The sequence below is a fragment of the Mytilus edulis genome, chromosome 8, assembly GCF_963676685.1.
Source record: "Mytilus edulis chromosome 8, xbMytEdul2.2, whole genome shotgun sequence".
In the NCBI taxonomy this organism is placed as follows: Eukaryota; Metazoa; Mollusca; class Bivalvia; order Mytilida; family Mytilidae; genus Mytilus; species Mytilus edulis.
The window spans coordinates 79,041,251-79,062,072 of NC_092351.1; the positions used below are offsets into that span (position 1 = coordinate 79,041,251).

The 20,822-nt window shown below is 31.5% G+C and overlaps 1 protein-coding gene across 1 annotated transcript; it reads right to left on the reverse strand.

Moving 5' to 3' along the window:
• Positions 1-71: 71 nt before the first annotated feature.
• On the reverse strand, positions 72-10,153 carry LOC139486348 (uncharacterized). Its single transcript, XM_071271219.1, has 7 exons — positions 7,700-10,153; positions 7,101-7,316; positions 6,439-6,554; positions 5,573-5,660; positions 3,459-3,566; positions 1,366-1,484; positions 72-216 (listed from the first exon to the last, which is right to left on the reverse strand). Exons 2-7 carry the CDS (start codon positions 7,168-7,170, stop codon positions 202-204), a joined length of 516 nt encoding a protein of 171 aa, XP_071127320.1. The 5' UTR covers positions 7,171-7,316; positions 7,700-10,153; the 3' UTR covers positions 72-201.
• Positions 10,154-20,822: the final 10,669 nt, after the last annotated feature.

The window sequence follows — 20,822 nt, forward strand, 5'->3', positions numbered from 1 at the left end:
ATGTGTGTTAGCGTCGTCACAATTAGCACTGTGACGAAACGCGCGTCTGGCGTACTAAATTATAATCCTGGTTACTTTGATAACTTGATATATTCTTTCTGGTTTTATTTTAAAAAAAAACTAAAATCCGCTTCAATGTTTGTATTACTCCAGGCAGCAACAATAAAGTTTCCAGGACGTACTACGATTACAGCAAACTCTCTATGGACAAACTCTCTGAAAAATACAACACTATAAAGTAAGAGACACATACAAATAACTAAAATTTAAGTCAAAAATTAAGATCACAAGGTATATATAAAAAAGAAGATGTGGTATGATTGCCAATGAGACAACTCTCCACAAGAGACCAAAATGACACAGCAATTAACAACTATACGTCACCGTACGGTCTTCAACAATGAGCAAAGCCCATACCCCGAAATAACAACGCAAAACAATTCAAACGAAAAAACTAACGGCCTCATTTATGTAAATATGTATAGATTAGAAAATATTTGTTAACTATGAAGAACATATACTAGTTTTTTTCTCTGGCACCCTTGTCGGCTGAATTTGTGACCACATAAAACTGGTATTTTTCTTACTTTCTGCTCATTAAGTTTTCGTTTTTAAATTTGCCCAAGGTAAAGTGTTAAATTGAACAGTTTTACTGCTTCACAATTCTCTCAAATTAGAAAAGACAATTGCTGGTCCATTGTTAGTTTAAGAGAGTCCACACTGACGAGTTGCCTAAATTGCATAATTTTATAATTCATATTTATCAAAATGTTAATTTGTTAAAATGTTATGATACTAATTATTCTATTTCATCTAATGCACATTGTGGATAAAATAATCAGTTATATTATCATATATCTGTAAATCTAACCTTACCACGAACTTTTGTGACTTGACGTTAACAATTTACATTATATTGGAGAGAAGTCCAGAGCTTAGATTTAAATACAAATACTTCTTTATCAATAATCTTTTTTATGAAAATGATATCCTAGAGCAACACAAGATAAGATAGACATTCTTCAAATTGACACACAATCCACAATGAGTGACCTAAAGGAGCAATGACATTTTCGTAGACAGCTGTAAATAATCTACAAAACTCGACATTGACTATTTTAAATGTAATCGGATTATTTAAAACAGAGTTATCACAATAAGTGTTAAAATACTATTCCCCATAAGAACACAGTGTTATTGTTTAGACATGTATCTTTCATTGCATGTTTTGTCTTGTGATTGTCCTACCGGAGACTTGTACTAAAATCTTCATAATGTGTTAATTGTAGTTATACATGTATATTAATGTTTTTTTACGGAAATAGATTATTTCCACACATGAGCTAAATGAAGGATCATACTTACTCGTGGATACTCGCCTATGTAGCGATAGGTTCTGGTACATAACTGGTCAGACCATACCCATGACGTGCGGCCGAAAAATAATGTCACACAGTCACTACCTGCTGCACTATTAATTGTATCTGGAATCATTTACCGTCTATTTAATTCGCATTATGTCTTTTAAATTACCATAAAAGGAACCAAACCAATATAAAAATTAAAAACCAATTGTTCAGAGAACAATTGAAGGTCTTTCCACCAAAACAATGAATTTTGATATGAAAGGTGTAAAAATAGGTTTAAAATGTCATTTTAATCGTCAAATGATAGCTTATTGTACGCTGATTCCAAAAATTTATGGTTTCTAAACAATATTGTTTTAGATAAGGGAGATAATTTCTTACTTCCGGTTAAAAAAACGCTATTTCCGATAATATTTGACTATTAACTTGACACTGATTCCAAAAATATCTGGTTCTATATACTTTTATATAAATAAAGTACAATACATAGCTACTTCCGGTTAACACAAGGTCACTTCCGGTTGTTTTTTCAAGCTTAAATGGTTTGATACCGTTTGCCAAAAGTCTCATGGCTTTATCATGTATACACAAAAGGTAAAAGCAAAGGTCAAAATCTGGAACGTCAAATTAAACTATGACCTTGAGATCAATTTCAAGGTCATTAACCAAGAACCTCAAATCAAAAGACCATAGGTCTTAATTATGTTTAGTTAATGAGTTATATCACCAAACGCGTATTTTTAAATACCAAAGGGGAGAAAACTCCCTTTTACATTCAACGTACCCTTGCAAGCAAAATTTACGTGTTACGACATGTCGTAACAAACAATTTAGAAAAAATAATTTGTCGATATCTCATACGGTTTCTGGAAATGAGTGAAAATGAGCCAAATTCAAAAATTAGAATATGACCTTGACCTTTGACCTTGACCTAATTTTCATTTTTTTGGACCAAGGACCTCAAATCAAAAGATCCTAAGTCTCTATCAATTATGGTTTACCAGTTAGAAATGCAATTCACTTATATCAAATGCATAAGGGGAAATAACTCTCATATGGAGCGTTCATATCACTTTGGTCAAAATAGGACAAATCATGCGAAGGATATAACGAGCAATTTTGTAAAATAAATTTGTCATAATATTTTACGGTTGCGAAGGAGATGCGCTAACAAGGAAAACAGTGTTTGGGGAGATAACTCCTACAAAGAAAAGTATTCGTTTACGCAGGGTAAATTTTAAAAGCGCATAAACTGTTGGATATCATATACCAAATATCTAAGCGACTTATTGCGAAACAAATGTTTATCGCAAGAACAAAATTAGGCGGAAGAAAAAAAAAAAAAAAAAAATAATCAGAAGAAAAACAATAGGTCTTTCCACAGAAAAGTGGAAAGACCTAATTAGTCTTGTTCAACCATCCTACTAAAGTAATGAACCAACTTCAAAGTAAACGTTGTCTCGTATTGTTGAAGATATCACAAATAACTTGTTCTTAACTATTATCCCAGAGGCGCTGTTGTATTCGATTATTTTTCAAAATAGATGGAATAATATTCCTCTAGGCTAGTAAATATACTAAAAGTTTACAATATATATATATATTTGGAAAATAAAATTAAACAAAATGCTCTGCCGCTATCCAATTAAGCATCTTGATCCAGGCAGAAAAATACTTATACTATATATAGCTAGTCAAACAAAATAATGCTATGGATATCCTAAACTGAAATTGCAATGTTTCCATAAAAGAAAAACCCACTCCTGTTCACAGTTTCAGTGCTGTTTTAACGTTTATGTATAATAGATAACGGTTCTGTCCCCAATAGTCATCGATATGTGTTCAAGTGTCATAAACCCTAAATGAATGACACTTGCGTGTGTTTGTCGTTTGTTTGTTGTTTCATGCCAGTCATATCTATTTATGTCAATTTTCCCGATAGTAAGATTTTGCTCCTCTTGAAGAATAAATTGTGTCAAAATAAAATCGAAGGTTTATAACACCAACAAAAATTGACGTAAAAACTAAATTGCTTATCTGTATGATGTGTATATATGCTTTCCCTGAATTATCATCAAAAGTAAAATTTACTTATTCCAAATGGGGGACCAAAAAAATTTAATTGACTATTTTCTATGGCAAATGTGAAGGTCATATCCTTGTCTACATCATTTGCACCGGTCCATATATTTGCAAGTGCTGAAAAAACAAAGGAAATTTGAATGAGTTTCATCGAAAATCAGAAGATTTATTATGCATGTTATAAATATGTTCCGGAAATCGTCTTCGTAGTTCATAAATAATAGACAACACTAGATTCACTCGTGAAATAAAGATTAAAGTAACAAGATTTCTGACTAAATGTCAATATAATCAGAGATTATCTTTACATTATGGAATTAATTGGAACTTATTTCTTTCTTGAGTGAGAATTTATCAGAGCTACATGTAGAAAGTGGAAAATGCTGTTTTGTTCGCTACTGTCTATTTGTCAATATTTCTTTACTGAATGGCTCTGTGCAATATTGGTATTGATTTTCTTTATATATCAATGTGTCATTCAAAACGGGAAATATCCTTTATTCTGACCCGTTGTAAGTGTTACAAATGTTTAATATTTAATGTATACTGTTCCATTCAACAAGATATATCAATTAATTGGTAGATAATGTAGAGATAATTTCATTTGAGGATGTTCGCTACTCTGTTTCAAAATAACAAGCTTTTATAACAATTGTTATAAATAAAGGAACTAAAAAAGCAGAAAAAAAATCAGTGTCCGTGTGCTTGATTTTTGAGACACCTTTTTTTCTTTCAATAACAATGAAAAAATAACAAGGATTTTATAAAAAAAAAAATCAAATATGACCTTTAAAACTATAAGTGATAAAATTATGAAAAAAAAGTAGGTGTAAATGGACATTTTTTTTAAATGCACTACATGGATAAAACTAGAGGATTCTGAATATCTGGCAAAAATTCAAAAACGCATCATAGCGTTAGCAAAATTTCTAAAGATCTGTGATAAATTGAACGTGTATAGTTGTTAACAGCTGTTTTGTAGTGAAATACAAAAAAAATTAATATTATTCCAAGAAAAAAGCAATGAATGAAAAATGTGTGCAAAGGAATATGCATTTTATGTAACCAATTAAAGAACTTACTAAGGTTTTTTTTTCAATATGAGAAATTTTGTACGAAATAACACACATATAAATCTTCCGTCAGGTGCGACAGGACATACATATAAATAATCCATGAGGAACGATATGTTCATCGTCGGAAATGTTTAGGGCAAGATGTGGTTTGTGTAAGCGTGCAAACCGGGAAACACTATGATTCGGGTACTTTAATCCCAAGACTTACACTGATACACAGATACATACATTTAACAATATTAAACTCAATTTAAATTAATTTAGTTGGCTTATCTTTTGCAAGTTCTATTATAATGTCAGTTCTTGTTGAAAAGAAGACTGTTTGTACTGTACACCACGTTTTGAGGAACATGTGATACAATGATTTGAAATACTATATTACTGCAAAAATAATAAAAACTGTTGAAATGATGTTAAAATAGATGTTCCTGTATTATATGGTTGCGACAATAACAATCTACTGCCTTATGAAATGACTGCCTAATGGTTGAGAAATGTAAGTCAGCTGTAGTGGAACTATCCCCCTTATTTGTCTATGTAATTAGATGACACAAATTCAGCATTAAGAAAATGATCACTTTAGACAAATGCTTTGAACGCATTACATGACCTTATACAATGATTGCGTTAGGGTTTAGATAAGGGACAGTTAAGGTAGATCGAGTCGCTGTCGAGGGACTATGTTCACCTTTTTGTGTTACACAATTTGCATTGCGCTAATTGAACAATTAAATACAGAACTAATTTTGATCTTAAATTGTCTGTCTTACACATTTGTTCTTTTATTTAGAATTTTTCTTTAATGCATCCATCTTCCCCCAGCAGCTACATAACCTGTGAACTGTCTTTAGAGTTCGAACGTATTTGGGAAAAGTTAATTGTATCGTAATACAGATTAATGTATTAGTTCAAACATCTTGCTAACGGATTAGATTTGCTATCGCATGTTTTGTTATCTTTGTTATCACATTTATTTCGTAATTCGAGATGACTGAATACATGAATAACTTTATTTTAATAGAAAAAACAATAACATTCTCAACTTACGAATGTTATATTTATTTCTAACAGCAGCGGCTTCTTGTTCAGTGTTTGGTCTCCACAGGTAGGCACCCGGTGTCCTGGTACAATCCACCTGAAATTTAATAAGATGATATCCGTACATTGATGTCACAAAATATGTATGTGAATACATAGATAGTTGTTATTTGATAAAAAAAAGTGTTCTTAAATTGTCAAAACTAGTCATCGTTTATCATATTTATTCCCATCCAGTTCTTTTCAAGTTTCAGCAGTTTTTGTTTTTCATTATAAACTCCTTATTTATCTTCATATGTCTCCCATATAATGCATCTCGTGACTCCAATTACGTCCCAGTATTACGTCAAAGACCATTCAGGTATTTGTTTCAACTATCATACTCTATTATCAAACTATAATGGTGTTGAACAGATTAAATTATGTCCAATTGATCTCGACTGCGTTCAACATCACAAAAAGCGACAAATGCTCTTCAAACATAAAACAAATTATCTCTTTCGATTACCGTAATTTAACCAGATTTTCAACAAATGAACTTTATAGGTCAAATATAGGAACAACTTCAGTGACATGATCAAGAACATTGCACATACATTTTACAAAAGGGGTTGAAAGTTGTCATTCGTCGTATATACAAGCAGATAATACAGTCATTCATAACACTTCTTATGTAATGATGACGTAGGAAATTACTTAAGTCAGGTATTAAGAATTTTATAATGTCACTTGTTTAATAAAAACTTCAAATATATCTGTATTGTAATCTTATATTCTGCCTACAGAATAAATAATATATTAAACGGTTTATGGTTCTTGATTGTGTTCAAAGTAACAACCTCGTCTTCCAAATAGTGAATAATTATCACACTCACCAGAGCTGCATCCCACGTTTGAGTAGTTGCACCACTATCAGAATAACAGCTTGTACTACTTGCTTGGTTTGGTAAGACCATGCATCCAGCTGGGCAAGTTTCCGGAACACATTGCGCTATTTAAATGGAAAAAAAACCATATGAGTTAAAAAAATTTCAACAAATATAATTTATAAAAAAAAAATATAAAGCAATACCGTAATTTCAGAAACGTTACAAATTGATGACAATGATTAAATGAATCGGAAATACAGAAGCTACATGCATTGTTTTTGACAACGAAATGTAGTTTGATTGTCATTGATACAAGTTTCCACAACAGACCAAATTGGTGTGAAATAAACGCATTGACATTTTTATTATACACATCAGTTGATGTTTCTACATTTAAATGTATTTGTTGACCAGCTATTGATTAAATCTTATATTTTGTGCAGTTGATCGGATGGATGGAACTTTAAAGGTAAATAAAACCATAAGCTTACAGATGATTTTATAAAACTTTATCCTTATCAGCAAACAAAAAATACTGTGAACTCATGTCATGGCTTCTATTAGAAAAATGCTGTATTTTTCAGATTTGGATTACGAGCTGTTTTTCCATTGAACATATTTGTTATGCTGTTGGCCGATGTATAATAGGATTGTCAAACTATACTTACTAGTCGCAGCAGGGACTAAAACTGTTATGGTTTGTGGTGTTGCTGGCGCTACAGGTACAGGTGCAACCATAACCGGTACTTGCACAGCCTGAGCTGCTGTAGCAGTGGGTGTTGTTGCCGCCAATAGTAAGGGTCCAAGAAGTAACAGTGGTAAAAGAGCCGAAGCTAGGGAAAAATCAGTCCCTGTACCACCTAGTATATCCGTCCAAGCACCAGCTCCAAAAATATATTTAGTAAAAATCAATTAAAATCGTCATTTGGTGTTTTATCATGAGTGAGAGTAATATTTTAAATAAACTTAACAACAATAAATCCAATCAGAAATAGCTAATGTAGATGAATGAAGTCATGTGTGTTTGTTTGAAGAAAAATACACACATAACCAATGTATTAGATTACAATTAAAATCTTCTTATCACAAACAATATATTTATTCCGACAATAAAACAGGTGAGGAAGTCTTTGATCGGACGTCCATCTGTTATCATCATCAAAGGTGTGTATAAAACATCATACTATTACAACTTTGATTTGTAATGGATATGCAAATCTGTAATATTCGATGTTCATAACCATGTAAAAATTTATCATTTAATTACCTCCATCCTCGAAAAATGCTTGTGTGTCGCCCTCTAATATGAACTGTGCATAGCACGTATTACTTGATAGAAATATGACAATCAACAAAACAAAATATATCTGTAAATAATAAAATTACGTTAAACATATTATGTGAATTCAATTATTTTCCAGTCGTTCGCATAATTATTACTGACATATCTATTGTTATGATAAGCAAGAATCAGATGATCATGTCAACTCAACACTTAACTTTTGATATTTTTGTCTGTTTATTTTATTCACATATAGTTGTCAATGTAATCGAATTTTATGTTACTGTCAAACATTTGAGAGGTTTATCTAGCTTGAACCAGATTCATTCAACTATTTCCTACAGAAGAAAAATGTCTGTACCAAGTCAGGAATATGACAATCGATGTCCATTCGTTTGCCGTGTTTTAGCTTTTGATTTTGCCATTTGATTAGGGACTTTCCGCTTTGAATTTTCCATAGAATTCTGTATGATTGTAATTTTATGTAACACTTTATGTTAAAACAGGTTTGTGTCGTAGAATTAAATTAATGTTCAAAAATTGTAAAAATATACTGTTATCAATTCCAATGCATTATACTTTTCATACAATTATTTGAATTATCATCATACCACTTTCATTTGATTTTTATTTCAAAACACAACCTTCACGAATTTGTTATTAATTTGCTATTATTGTTAAGCCAAACATTAATATGTTTGTGAATAAGCATGCGCTTGAAATCATTATAGATTTACGTTTTTTAATTAAATTTGGATCTATTGTTGTTCCAATAGTGTCAATCTCATATTTTTTTTCTTGTACAATGATTGAATCTACATTTACACCCGTTATATGGAAAGGAAAACTAAATGCATATTCAAACTAATTTAAACATGTTAAATTTTCTCAAACACTTAATGTATAATCAAACATCCACATATTATTTCGTATATATTTAGATGGGAGGACTGTTTTCGAAACCATATAACATGGAGATTTTAAACATTTTCAAATGATTTAAGATTTCAAGTTTTCAGACTGTATGCACAAGCATATGATTAGTTACTAGTAAGTTATTGTGGTGTAGATGTATGATTCTATCAAAATTCGTTTTAAGTATCACTATTGGACGAAAAAACAACTGTCCATACCAGTACCAGTCGTTGTACGACTGTCTTATTGTACGACTGTCTTAGTCTATAAAAGACAAGTAATGACTGTCAAAATCTGTCATATTTCGTTGCAACAGTTCATTTATGTCTGTCCCAACTTTTATACGGGTTGTGAAAGTCAAGAAATGCTACCATCAGTCATTTCAGAACTGTTGCAGTGGTTTACGGTGTTGTCACAGTCAAAATCTATTAATTACAGTCTTTCTAATAGTTGTGGCAGTTGCATAATGTCCGTCCCAACCTTTTAATAGTTGGGACAGTTAAAATTTGTTTGTGTCAACTTTTCAGACGTTGATGCAGTCAAAAAATGTTTGTCACAACATTTTTAGAGTTGGGACAGTCGTTAAATGTTTGTTACAACTTTCTAAAGGTTGGCACAGTCATTAAATGTTTATTACAACTTATAAAAGGTTGACACAGTCGTTAAATGTTTAAAACAAACACTTCATAAGTTGATACAGTCGGTAAATGTTTTAATACAAATATTTTAGCGTAACGGTAGTCCATCAGTGTAAAAAAAAAATCACGTCTCACCCGGCTCTCAAGATTTGATTTTGTTGTAAAATAGTCCATTACTTATACTATTATCGTTTATCGTGCGATTGTAAACTTGTTGTGCTGTTTATTCATTTATTTTGCGATCGTCGTTTGTCTTTTGTCGTTTTCCATTTATTGCCGTAGCATTGTCCGTTCATTTTTGACAGTCATGTGCGTTTGACTTTAAATAATCCTTTTGATATCCTTACTTTTTATTTTAAAATATCTGTTTTATAACATTTTCGTTCATAACTGGTTTTAAAAACCAGAAGCTTTCGTTTTAAATAGAGTTTTAATATTATTGCAGAAGAATGAGAAGATGATAATGGATTCATTCAAATTCATATTTGATAAATTCTGCGCAATAGAAAAATGTATAAGGGTGTACCATGTGTACCTGAAATAAATTTAAAGATTATGACTAAGTTACCAATATTGTACAGCATAATAAAACAGTTTTAATTCGAATTACACCAAGAGGGACATTTCCGATGATTAAAAAATTAATTAGTAAAATTCTGTATTCTGTATTAGTAAAATCTGTCAAGTTTCATTAAAAACGGAAAACAATTCTTCACCGTAAACGATTTATCCTCTTTAATTTTTTGTCGGCAAAAAAACAAAAAAACCTGGACCTCAGGTCGGCAAGTTATATTTTTACACAGGTAACTACAGATGTTAGACCACATGTTCAATAATCTGAGCTGGAAAATACAATCGGTGAGTAGAAATTATCAATATTTTAAAGCATGTCTATCGAATAATCATGGATTCATAATTTTACAGACATCACAAGGGTTAGGGTTACAGACATCATTAGGGTTAGGGTTACAGACATCATTAGGGTTGGGTTACATACATCATTAGGGTTAGGGTTACAGACATCATTAGGGTTTGGGTTACAGACATCATTAGGGTTAGGGTTACAGACATCATTAGGATTAGGGTTACAGACATCATTAAGGTTGGGTTACATACATCATTAGGGTTAGGATTACAGACATCATTAGGGTTAGGGTTACAGACATCATTAGGGTTGGGTTACATACATCATTAGGGTTAGGGTTACAGAAATCACTAGGGTTCGGGTTATAGACATAATTAGGGTAAGGCTTACAGACATCATAAGGGTTAGGGTTACATACATTAGTAGAGTTAGGGTGACAGACATCATAAGAGTTAGTAATACAGACTAATCGTAAGGATTAGGGTTACAAACATCATTAGCGTAAGGGTTTCATACATCATTAGGGTAAGGGTTACATACATCATTAAGGTTAGGGTTACAGACAACATTAGGGTTATATTTACAGACATCATTAGGGTCAGGGTTACAGACATCATTAGGGTTCGGGTTACAGACATCATTAAGATTAGGGTTTCATACATCATTAGTGTTAGTGTGACAGACATCATTAGAGTTATCATTACAGACATCATTAGGGTTAGGATTACATAGATCATAAGGGTAAGGGTTACATACATCAGAAGGTTTAGGATTATAGACATCATAAGTGTTAGGGTTACATACATCATTAGGGTTAAGGTTACAGATATCATTAGGGCCAGGATTACAGGCATCACTAAGGGTAGGGTTACATACATCATTAGGGTTAGGGTAACATACATCATTAGGGTTAGTATTAAAGACATCATTAGGGTTAGGATTACAGACATCATTAGGGTAAGGGTTACATACATCAGGAGGTTTAGGATTATAGACATCATAAGTGTTAAGGTTACATACATCATTAGGGTTAGGGTTACAGACATCACTAGGGTTCGGGTTACAGACATAATTAGGGTAAGGGTTACATACATCATTAAGGTTGGGTTACATACATCATCAGGGTTAGGGTTACAGACAACATTAGGGTTAGGGTTACAGACATCACTAGGGTTCGGGTTACAGGCATCATTAGGGTTAGGGTTACATACATCATTAGGGTTGGGTTACATACATCATTAGGGTTAGGGTTACAGACATCATTAGGGTTGGGTTACATACAGATGGGTGCGGTCCTAACCTTGACAAAAGTTAACTTAGAGTTAACTTGTTGACTGCTTTCTAAGTTAACTTGAGAATTTTTAAGCAGTCAAGCAAGTTAACTTCGTCGTTGGTGGACCAGACCTACGGTCTGCTTTTTTAGGACTGCTGCAGACCTATCGACAAGTCTGCTCCAGACCAGACCTGTGGACAAGTCTGCTTTTGACCAGTCCTGAGGACAGGTCTGCCCCAGACCAGACCTGTGGACAAGTCTGCTTTTGACCAGTCCTGAGGACAGGTCTGCCTCAGACCAGACCTGTGGACAGGTCTGCTCCTGACCAGACCTGAGGACAGGTCTGCTTTTGACCAGACCTGTGGACAAGTCTGCTATTGACCAGACCTGAGGACAGGTCTGTTTATGACAGATTATCGTTATAAGAGTTTTTATATCAGCCTTGAGCTTTCCGCATGATTAAAATATGTAAACAACATTCGCATTGTTTTTCCACAGATATTATTTATTATTTACTCGCTAGACTCTACTAGATATTATACAAATGCTCTCTTTTATTTGATATACTTGTATTCTTATATAAATAAAAAATGGCTATACGATCACCATGATCACACAGAGTTTGTTTTATTAGAAGGCGGATAGAAAGGTTATCCAACGCATTGGAACAATATTCTTATATCACGGGATATCGGCAACATTGTCTACGTTACTTCATTCCCCGTTGTTTACCTGTCCCTTCCTAAATTTTACTTTATGCATAAATTTATACTTGCATGGATATTTCATTGATATTCAACTTGTTTGCATTGGATTTACTATTCTATTTCCCGCAAAATATTCTAACAGAAATTGTACAGTGTCCGTAAGCATACGGTGTGGTAAAACTATCAACAATCTCGTCAAATTTGTCAGATTTATCGAGAGATTTGTCATTGCCGATATTTATATGGGACATCCTAAAATTATACTCAATGCGCACTCTAATGAAATAGTTGCCACTTGACGTTTAACTATAAACAAAATCAATCAACCGACATAATAGATTCCAAGAAGAGAACCTCGTATACTTTTTTTTATTAAATCATTGTAAATAGTAAAAATGAATTCAGAGATGTCAGTGTTGGTACTTTGATGATGTGGCATAATAGTTTTGTTTTTCACGTACACCATCATGAACTCCTATATATGATCTGACTGTTATAATGAATAAATAGATGAAATTCTGACATTCTCAATTTAATCAGAATATTTTTTGCATTAATAGTTTTCCAATATTATTGATTACGTGTACATTTACGGTCCTACTAAAATGTGAACAGGAGCGCCAGAAGACATGAAGGCGCTCGGTACAATGGTATGCGGGTATATAGATTTGTAAATAAAAGTGCACATATGATCAGTTTTGGTCAACTAGTTTTGTTTTCCAAGTCAGCATGAGGTATTAAAACTACTGAAATTTTGTTACGTATCAATATTTTGAATAAAAGGAGGACACGCTGGTATCCTAAATTTATGCGAACAAAAATTTGTTGTTATTAAATTGCAATATTGCTGTCCATTGTCATGATTATATTATACATTGATTCCTGACATAAAAAATATGGCTGATTAATACTATGGGCGTACGTCATGGTGTATATAGATTTACAAATTAAATACACATATGGTCAGTTTTGGTAATGCGGTCAAATAATTTTGTTGTACAAGTCAGCTGGAGGTATCAAAACTACTGAAATTTTGTTACGTATCAATATTTTGAATAAAATGAGGACATGCTGGTATCCTAAATTTATGCAAACAAAAATTTGTTGTTATTATATTGCAATATTGCTGTCCATTGTCATGATTGTATTATACATTGAATCCTGACATAAAAAATAAGGCTGATTTACTATGCGGGTATATAGATTTACAATTTAAAGAGCACATATGGTCAGTTTTGGTGGATGCGGTCAAATAATTTTGTTGTGCAAGTCAGCTGGAGGTACCCGTACGAAATTATAAGGCGTATTACGCCTGGAAATAAGGCGTAAACCAGGCGTAAGTGGTAGTTACGTGTCTAGATCCAAGCGTAAGGGAGCAGGAAACGTAAATTTGTAGTCCTTACGGGCGTAGAAAAAAGCAGTAAACCTGGCGTAAATTGAAATAAGCAAGGCGTAAATTTTCTTACAGGAGTAAATTGAAATAAGCAAGGCGTAAATTTTCTTACGGGCGTAAAACTGTTGGTATGGCGTAAATAGAAATACCCATAATGCTTTGTTTAAAGGATCATGGGATTTTTTTTCAAAATTTGGCTCTTTGGTTTTAGTTTGCAAGAGTTGGACACATGGCAGCTTAATATATTCAGGGATAATTTGCTTGTTTTGTGCTTTTTGGAAGAATCTGAAATTGGAAATACTGAATCAAATAAATAAAATTGTGAAATAAAAGGAAAGTAGTAATACATGGTAAATAATAATAATGTGAGTATAACTAAGTTATTTATTTAGTATATAATGTTCTATCAGAATTTTTGAAATCCCAAAACCATTATCCTTGGATAATAACATTAAAATATTTTACTTTAAGTTAAATTGCAGTATTATCATTTATATTTTAGTTCAAAAGACAACAATTTTCAAAAACAACTTAGTTTAAATGCTACTTTTATTTCAAGAAAAAATAATTGTCATAACTCATATTTAAACTTAAACTGATTTGAGCCATTGTGTGCATAAAATGTATTTATTTCTATATTAGCTTCTTCAATGGTTAATATTTCAAGTTTTTTGTCAAACAATAAGAAAGAAAAGCAACATTACAGAAGTTTGTATCAAATACACAAAAGTACACAGCTAGGTTAATACACTGAACTAAAATAAGTGTAGTATTATGTAAGGATATTACGCCTGGTTTATTTATTGACCAGGCGTACTCATTTGCATATTACGCCTATTTTTTTGTGAACCAGGCGTACTCATTTAAATATTACGCCTAATTTTACGCCTGGTTTACGCCTTAATTACGCCTAATTTACGCCTGGTTGACGCCTGGTTGACGCCTGGACATGCATTTTGTAAACACTGCCTTGCCGCCAGGATAAAGTATGATTTTTACGCCTGGTTTCTGTGTCATATACGGGCGTCACAGTTCGTACAGGTATCAAAGCTACTGAAATTTTGTTACATATCAATATTTTGAATAAAATGAGGACATGCTGGTATTCTAAATTGATGCGAACCAAAATTTTTTGTTATTATATTGCAATATTGCTGTCCCTTGTCATGATTGTATTATACATTAAATCCTGACATAAAAAAAATGGCTGATTTACTATGCAGGTATATAGATTTTCAAATTAAAGTGAACATATGGTCATTTTTGGTGGATGCAGTCAAATAATTATGTTGTACAAGTCAGCAGGAGGTATCAAAACTTCTGAAATTTTGTTACGTATCAATATTTTGAATAAAATGAGGACATGCTGGAATTCTAAATTGATGTGAACAAAAATTTGTTGTTATTATATTGCAATATTGCTGTCCATTGTCATGATTGTATTATACATTGAATCCTGACATAAAAAATAAGGCTGATTTACTATGCGGGTATATAGATTTACAATTTAAAGAGCACATATGGTCAGTTTTGGTGGATGCGGTCAAATAATTTTGTTGTGCAAGTCAGCTGGAGGTATCAAAGCTACTGAAATTTTGTTACATATCAATATTTTGAATAAAATGAGGACATGCTGGTATTCTAAATTGATGCGAACCAAAATTTTTTGTTATTATATTGCAATATTGCTGTCCCTTGTCATGATTGTATTATACATTAAATCCTGACATAAAAAAAATGGCTGATTTACTATGCAGGTATATAGATTTTCAAATTAAAGTGAACATATGGTCATTTTTGGTGGATGCAGTCAAATAATTATGTTGTACAAGTCAGCAGGAGGTATCAAAACTTCTGAAATTTTGTTACGTATCAATATTTTGAATAAAATGAGGACATGCTGGAATTCTAAATTGATGTGAACAAAAATTTGTTGTTATTATATTGCAATATTGCTGTCCATTGTCATGATTGTATTAAACATTGATTCTGGCATTAAAAAATATGGCTGATTAACTATGTGGGTATATAGATTTACAAATTAAAGTGCATATATGGTCAGTTTTGGTGGATGCGGTCAAATAATTTTGTTGTACAAGTCAACTGGAGGTATCAAAACTACTGAAATTTTGTTACGTATCAATATTTTGAATAAAATGAGGACATGCTGGTATCTTAAATTTATGCGAACCAAAATTTTTTGTTATTATATTGCAATTTTGCTGTCCATTGTCATGATTGTATTATACATTGAATCCTGACATAAAAAATATGGCTGATTTACTATGCGGGTATATAGATTTACAAATTAAAGTGCATATATGGTCAGTTTTGGTAATGCGGTCAAATAGTTTTGTTGTACAAGTCAGCTGGAGGTATCAAAACTACTGAAATTTTGATACGTATCAATATTTTGAATAAAATGAGGACATGCTGGTATCTTAAATTTATGCGAACCAAAATTTTTTGTTATTATATTGCAATTTTGCTGTCCATTGTCATGATTGTATTATACATTGAATCCTGACATAAAAAATATGGCTGATTTACTATGCGGGTATATAGATTTACAAATTAAAGTGCATATATGGTCAGTTTTGGTAATGCGGTCAAATAATTTTGTTGTACAAGTCAGCTGGAGGTATCAAAACTACTGAAATTTTGTTACGTATCAATATTTTGAATAAAATGAGGACATGCTGGTATCTTAAATTTATGCGAACCAAAATTTTTTGTTATTATATTGCAATTTTGCTGTCTATTGTCATGATTGTATTATACATTGAATCCTGACATAAAAAATATGGCTGATTTACTATGCGGGTACATGTATATAGATTTACAAATTAAAGTGCATATATGGTCAGTTTTGGTAATGCGGTCAAATGATTTTGTTGTACAAGTCAGCTGGAGGTATCAAAACTATTGAAATTTTGTTACGTATCAATATTTTGAATAAAATGAGGACATGCTGGTATCTTAAATTTATGCGAACCAAAATTTTTTGTTATTATATTGCAATTTTGCTGTCCATTGTCATGATTGTATTATACATTGAATCCTGACATAAAAAATATGGCTGATTTACTATGCGGGTATATAGATTTACAAATTAAAGTGCATATATGGTCAGTTTTGGTAATGCGGTCAAATAATTTTGTTGTACAAGTCAGCTGGAGGTATCAAAATTACTGAAATTTTGTTACGTATCAATATTTTGAATAAAATGAGGACATGCTGGTATCCTAAATTTATGCAAACAAAAATTTGTTGTTATTATATTGCAATATTGCTGTCCATTGTCATGATTGTATTATACATTGAATCCTGACATAAAAAATAAGGCTGATTTACTATGCGGGTATATAGATTTACAATTTAAAGAGCACATATGGTCAGTTTTGGTGGATGCGGTCAAATAATTTTGTTGTGCAAGTCAGCTGGAGGTATCAAAGCTACTGAAATTTTGTTACATATCAATATTTTGAATAAAATGAGGACATGCTGGTATTCTAAATTGATGCGAACCAAAATTTTTTGTTATTATATTGCAATATTGCTGTCCCTTGTCATGATTGTATTATACATTAAATCCTGACATAAAAAAAATGGCTGATTTACTATGCAGGTATATAGATTTTCAAATTAAAGTGAACATATGGTCATTTTTGGTAGATGCAGTCAAATAATTATGTTGAACAAGTCAGCAGGAGGTATCAAAACTTCTGAAATTTTGTTACGTATCAATATTTTGAATAAAATGAGGACATGCTGGAATTCTAAATTGATGTGAACAAAAATTTGTTGTTATTATATTGCAATATTGCTGTCCATTGTCATGATTGTATTATACATTGAATCCTGACATAAAAAATAAGGCTGATTTACTATGCGGGTATATAGATTTACAATTTAAAGAGCACATATGGTCAGTTTTGGTGGATGCGGTCAAATAATTTTGTTGTGCAAGTCAGCTGGAGGTATCAAAGCTACTGAAATTTTGTTACATATCAATATTTTGAATAAAATGAGGACATGCTGGTATTCTAAATTGATGCGAACCAAAATTTTTTGTTATTATATTGCAATATTGCTGTCCCTTGTCATGATTGTATTATACATTGAATCCTGACATAAAAAAAATGGCTGATTTACTATGCAGGTATATAGATTTTCAAATTAAAGTGAACATATGGTCATTTTTGGTAGATGCAGTCAAATAATTATGTTGTACAAGTCAGCAGGAGGTATCAAAACTTCTGAAATTTTGTTACGTATCAATATTTTGAATAAAATGAGGACATGCTGGAATTCTAAATTGATGTGAACAAAAATTTGTTGTTATTATATTGCAATATTGCTGTCCATTGTCATGATTGTATTATACATTGAATCCTGACATAAAAAATAAGGCTGATTTACTATGCGGGTATATAGATTTACAATTTAAAGAGCACATATGGTCAGTTTTGGTGGATGCGGTCAAATAATTTTGTTGTGCAAGTCAGCTGGAGGTATCAAAGCTACTGAAATTTTGTTACATATCAATATTTTGAATAAAATGAGGACATGCTGGTATTCTAAATTGATGCGAACCAAAATTTTTTGTTATTATATTGCAATATTGCTGTCCCTTGTCATGATTGTATTATACATTAAATCCTGACATAAAAAAAATGGCTGATTTACTATGCAGGTATATAGATTTTCAAATTAAATTGAACATATGGTCATTTTTGGTGGATGCAGTCAAATAATTATGTTGTACAAGTCAGCAGGAGGTATCAAAACTTCTGAAATTTTGTTACGTATCAATATTTTGAATAAAATGAGGACATGCTGGAATTCTAAATTGATGTGAACAAAAATTTGTTGTTATTATATTGCAATATTGCTGTCCATTGTCATGATTGTATTATACATTGATTCTGGCATAAAAAAATATGGCTGATTAACTATGTGGGTATATAGATTTACAAATTAAAGTGCATATATGGTCAGTTTTGGTGGATGCGGTCAAATAATTTTGTTGTACAAGTCAACTGGAGGTATCAAAACTACTGAAATTTTGTTACGTATCAATATTTTGAATAAAATGAGGACATGCTGGTATCTTAAATTTATGCGAACCAAAATTTTTTGTTATTATATTGCAATTTTGCTGTCCATTGTCATGATTGTATTATACATTGAATCCTGACATAAAAAATATGGCTGATTTACTATGCGGGTATATAGATTTACAAATTAAAGTGCATATATGGTCAGTTTTGGTAATGCGGTCAAATAGTTTTGTTGTACAAGTCAGCTGGATGTATCAAAACTACTGAAATTTTGATACGTATCAATATTTTGAATAAAATGAGGACATGCTGGTATCTAAAATTTATGCGAACCAAAATTTTTTGTTATTATATTGCAATTTTGCTGTCCATTGTCATGATTGTATTATACATTGAATCCTGACATAAAAAATATGGCTGATTTACTATGCGGGTATATAGATTTACAAATTAAAGTGCATATATGGTCAGTTTTGGTAATGCGGTCAAATAATTTTGTTGTACAAGTCAGCTGGAGGTATCAAAACTACTGAAATTTTGTTACGTATCAATATTTTGAATAAAATGAGGACATGCTGGTATCTTAAATTTATGCGAACCAAAATTTTTTGTTATTATATTGCAATTTTGCTGTCTATTGTCATGATTGTATTATACATTGAATCCTGACATAAAAAATATGGCTGATTTACTATGCGGGTATATAGATTTACAAATTAAAGTGCATATATGGTCAGTTTTGGTAATGCGGTCAAATAATTTTGTTGTACAAGTCAGCTGGAGGTATCAAAACTATTGAAATTTTGTTACGTATCAATATTTTGAATAAAATGAGGACATGCTGGTATCTTAAATTTATGCGAACCAAAATTTTTTGTTATTATATTGCAATTTTGCTGTCCATTGTCATGATTGTATTATACATTGAATCCTGACATAAAAAATATGGCTGATTTACTATGCGGGTATATAGATTTACAAATTAAAGTGCATATATGGTCAGTTTTGGTAATGCGGTCAAATAATTTTGTTGTACAAGTCAGCTGGAGGTATCAAAATTACTGAAATTTTGTTACGTATCAATATTTTGAATAAAATGAGGACATGCTGGTATCCTAAATTTATGCAAACAAAAATTTGTTGTTATTATATTGCAATATTGCTGTCCATTGTCATGATTGTATTATACATTGAATCCTGACATAAAAAATAAGGCTGATTTACTATGCGGGTATATAGATTTACAATTTAAAGAGCACATATGGTCAGTTTTGGTGGATGCGGTCAAATAATTTTGTTGTGCAAGTCAGCTGGAGGTATCAAAGCTACTGAAATTTTGTTACATATCAATATTTTGAATAAAATGAGGACATGCTGGTATTCTAAATTGATGCGAACCAAAATTTTTTGTTATTATATTGCAATATTGCTGTCCCTTGTCATGATTGTATTATACATTAAATCCTGACATAAAAAAAATGGCTGATTTACTATGCAGGTATATAGATTTTCAAATTAAAGTGAACATATGGTCATTTTTGGTAGATGCAGTCAAATAATTATGTTGAACAAGTCAGCAGGAGGTATCAAAACTTCTGAAATTTTGTTACGTATCAATATTTTGAATAAAATGAGGACATGCTGGAATTCTAAATTGATGTGAACAAAAATTTGTTGTTATTATATTGCAATATTGCTGTCCATTGTCATGATTGTATTATACATTGAATCCTGACATAAAAAATAAGGCTGATTTACTATGCGGGTATATAGATTTACAATTTAAAGAGCACATATGGTCAGTTTTGGTGGATGCGGTCAAATAATTTTGTTGTGCAAGTCAGCTGGAGGTATCAAAGCTACTGAAATTTTGTTACATATCAATATTTTGAATAAAATGAGGACATGCTGGTATTCTAAATTGATGCGAACCAAAATTTTTTGTTATTATATTGCAATATTGCTGTCCCTTGTCATGATTGTATTATACATTAAATCCTGACATAAAAAAAATGGCTGATTTACTATGCAGGTATATAGATTTTCAAATTAAAGTGAACATATGGTCATTTTTGGTAGATGCAGTCAAATAATTATGTTGAACAAGTCAGCAGGAGGTATCAAAACTTCTGAAATTTTGTTACGTATCAATATTTTGAATAAAATGAGGACATGCTGGAATTCTAAATTGATGTGAACAAAAATTTGTTGTTATTATATTGCAATATTGCTGTCCATTGTCATGATTGTATTA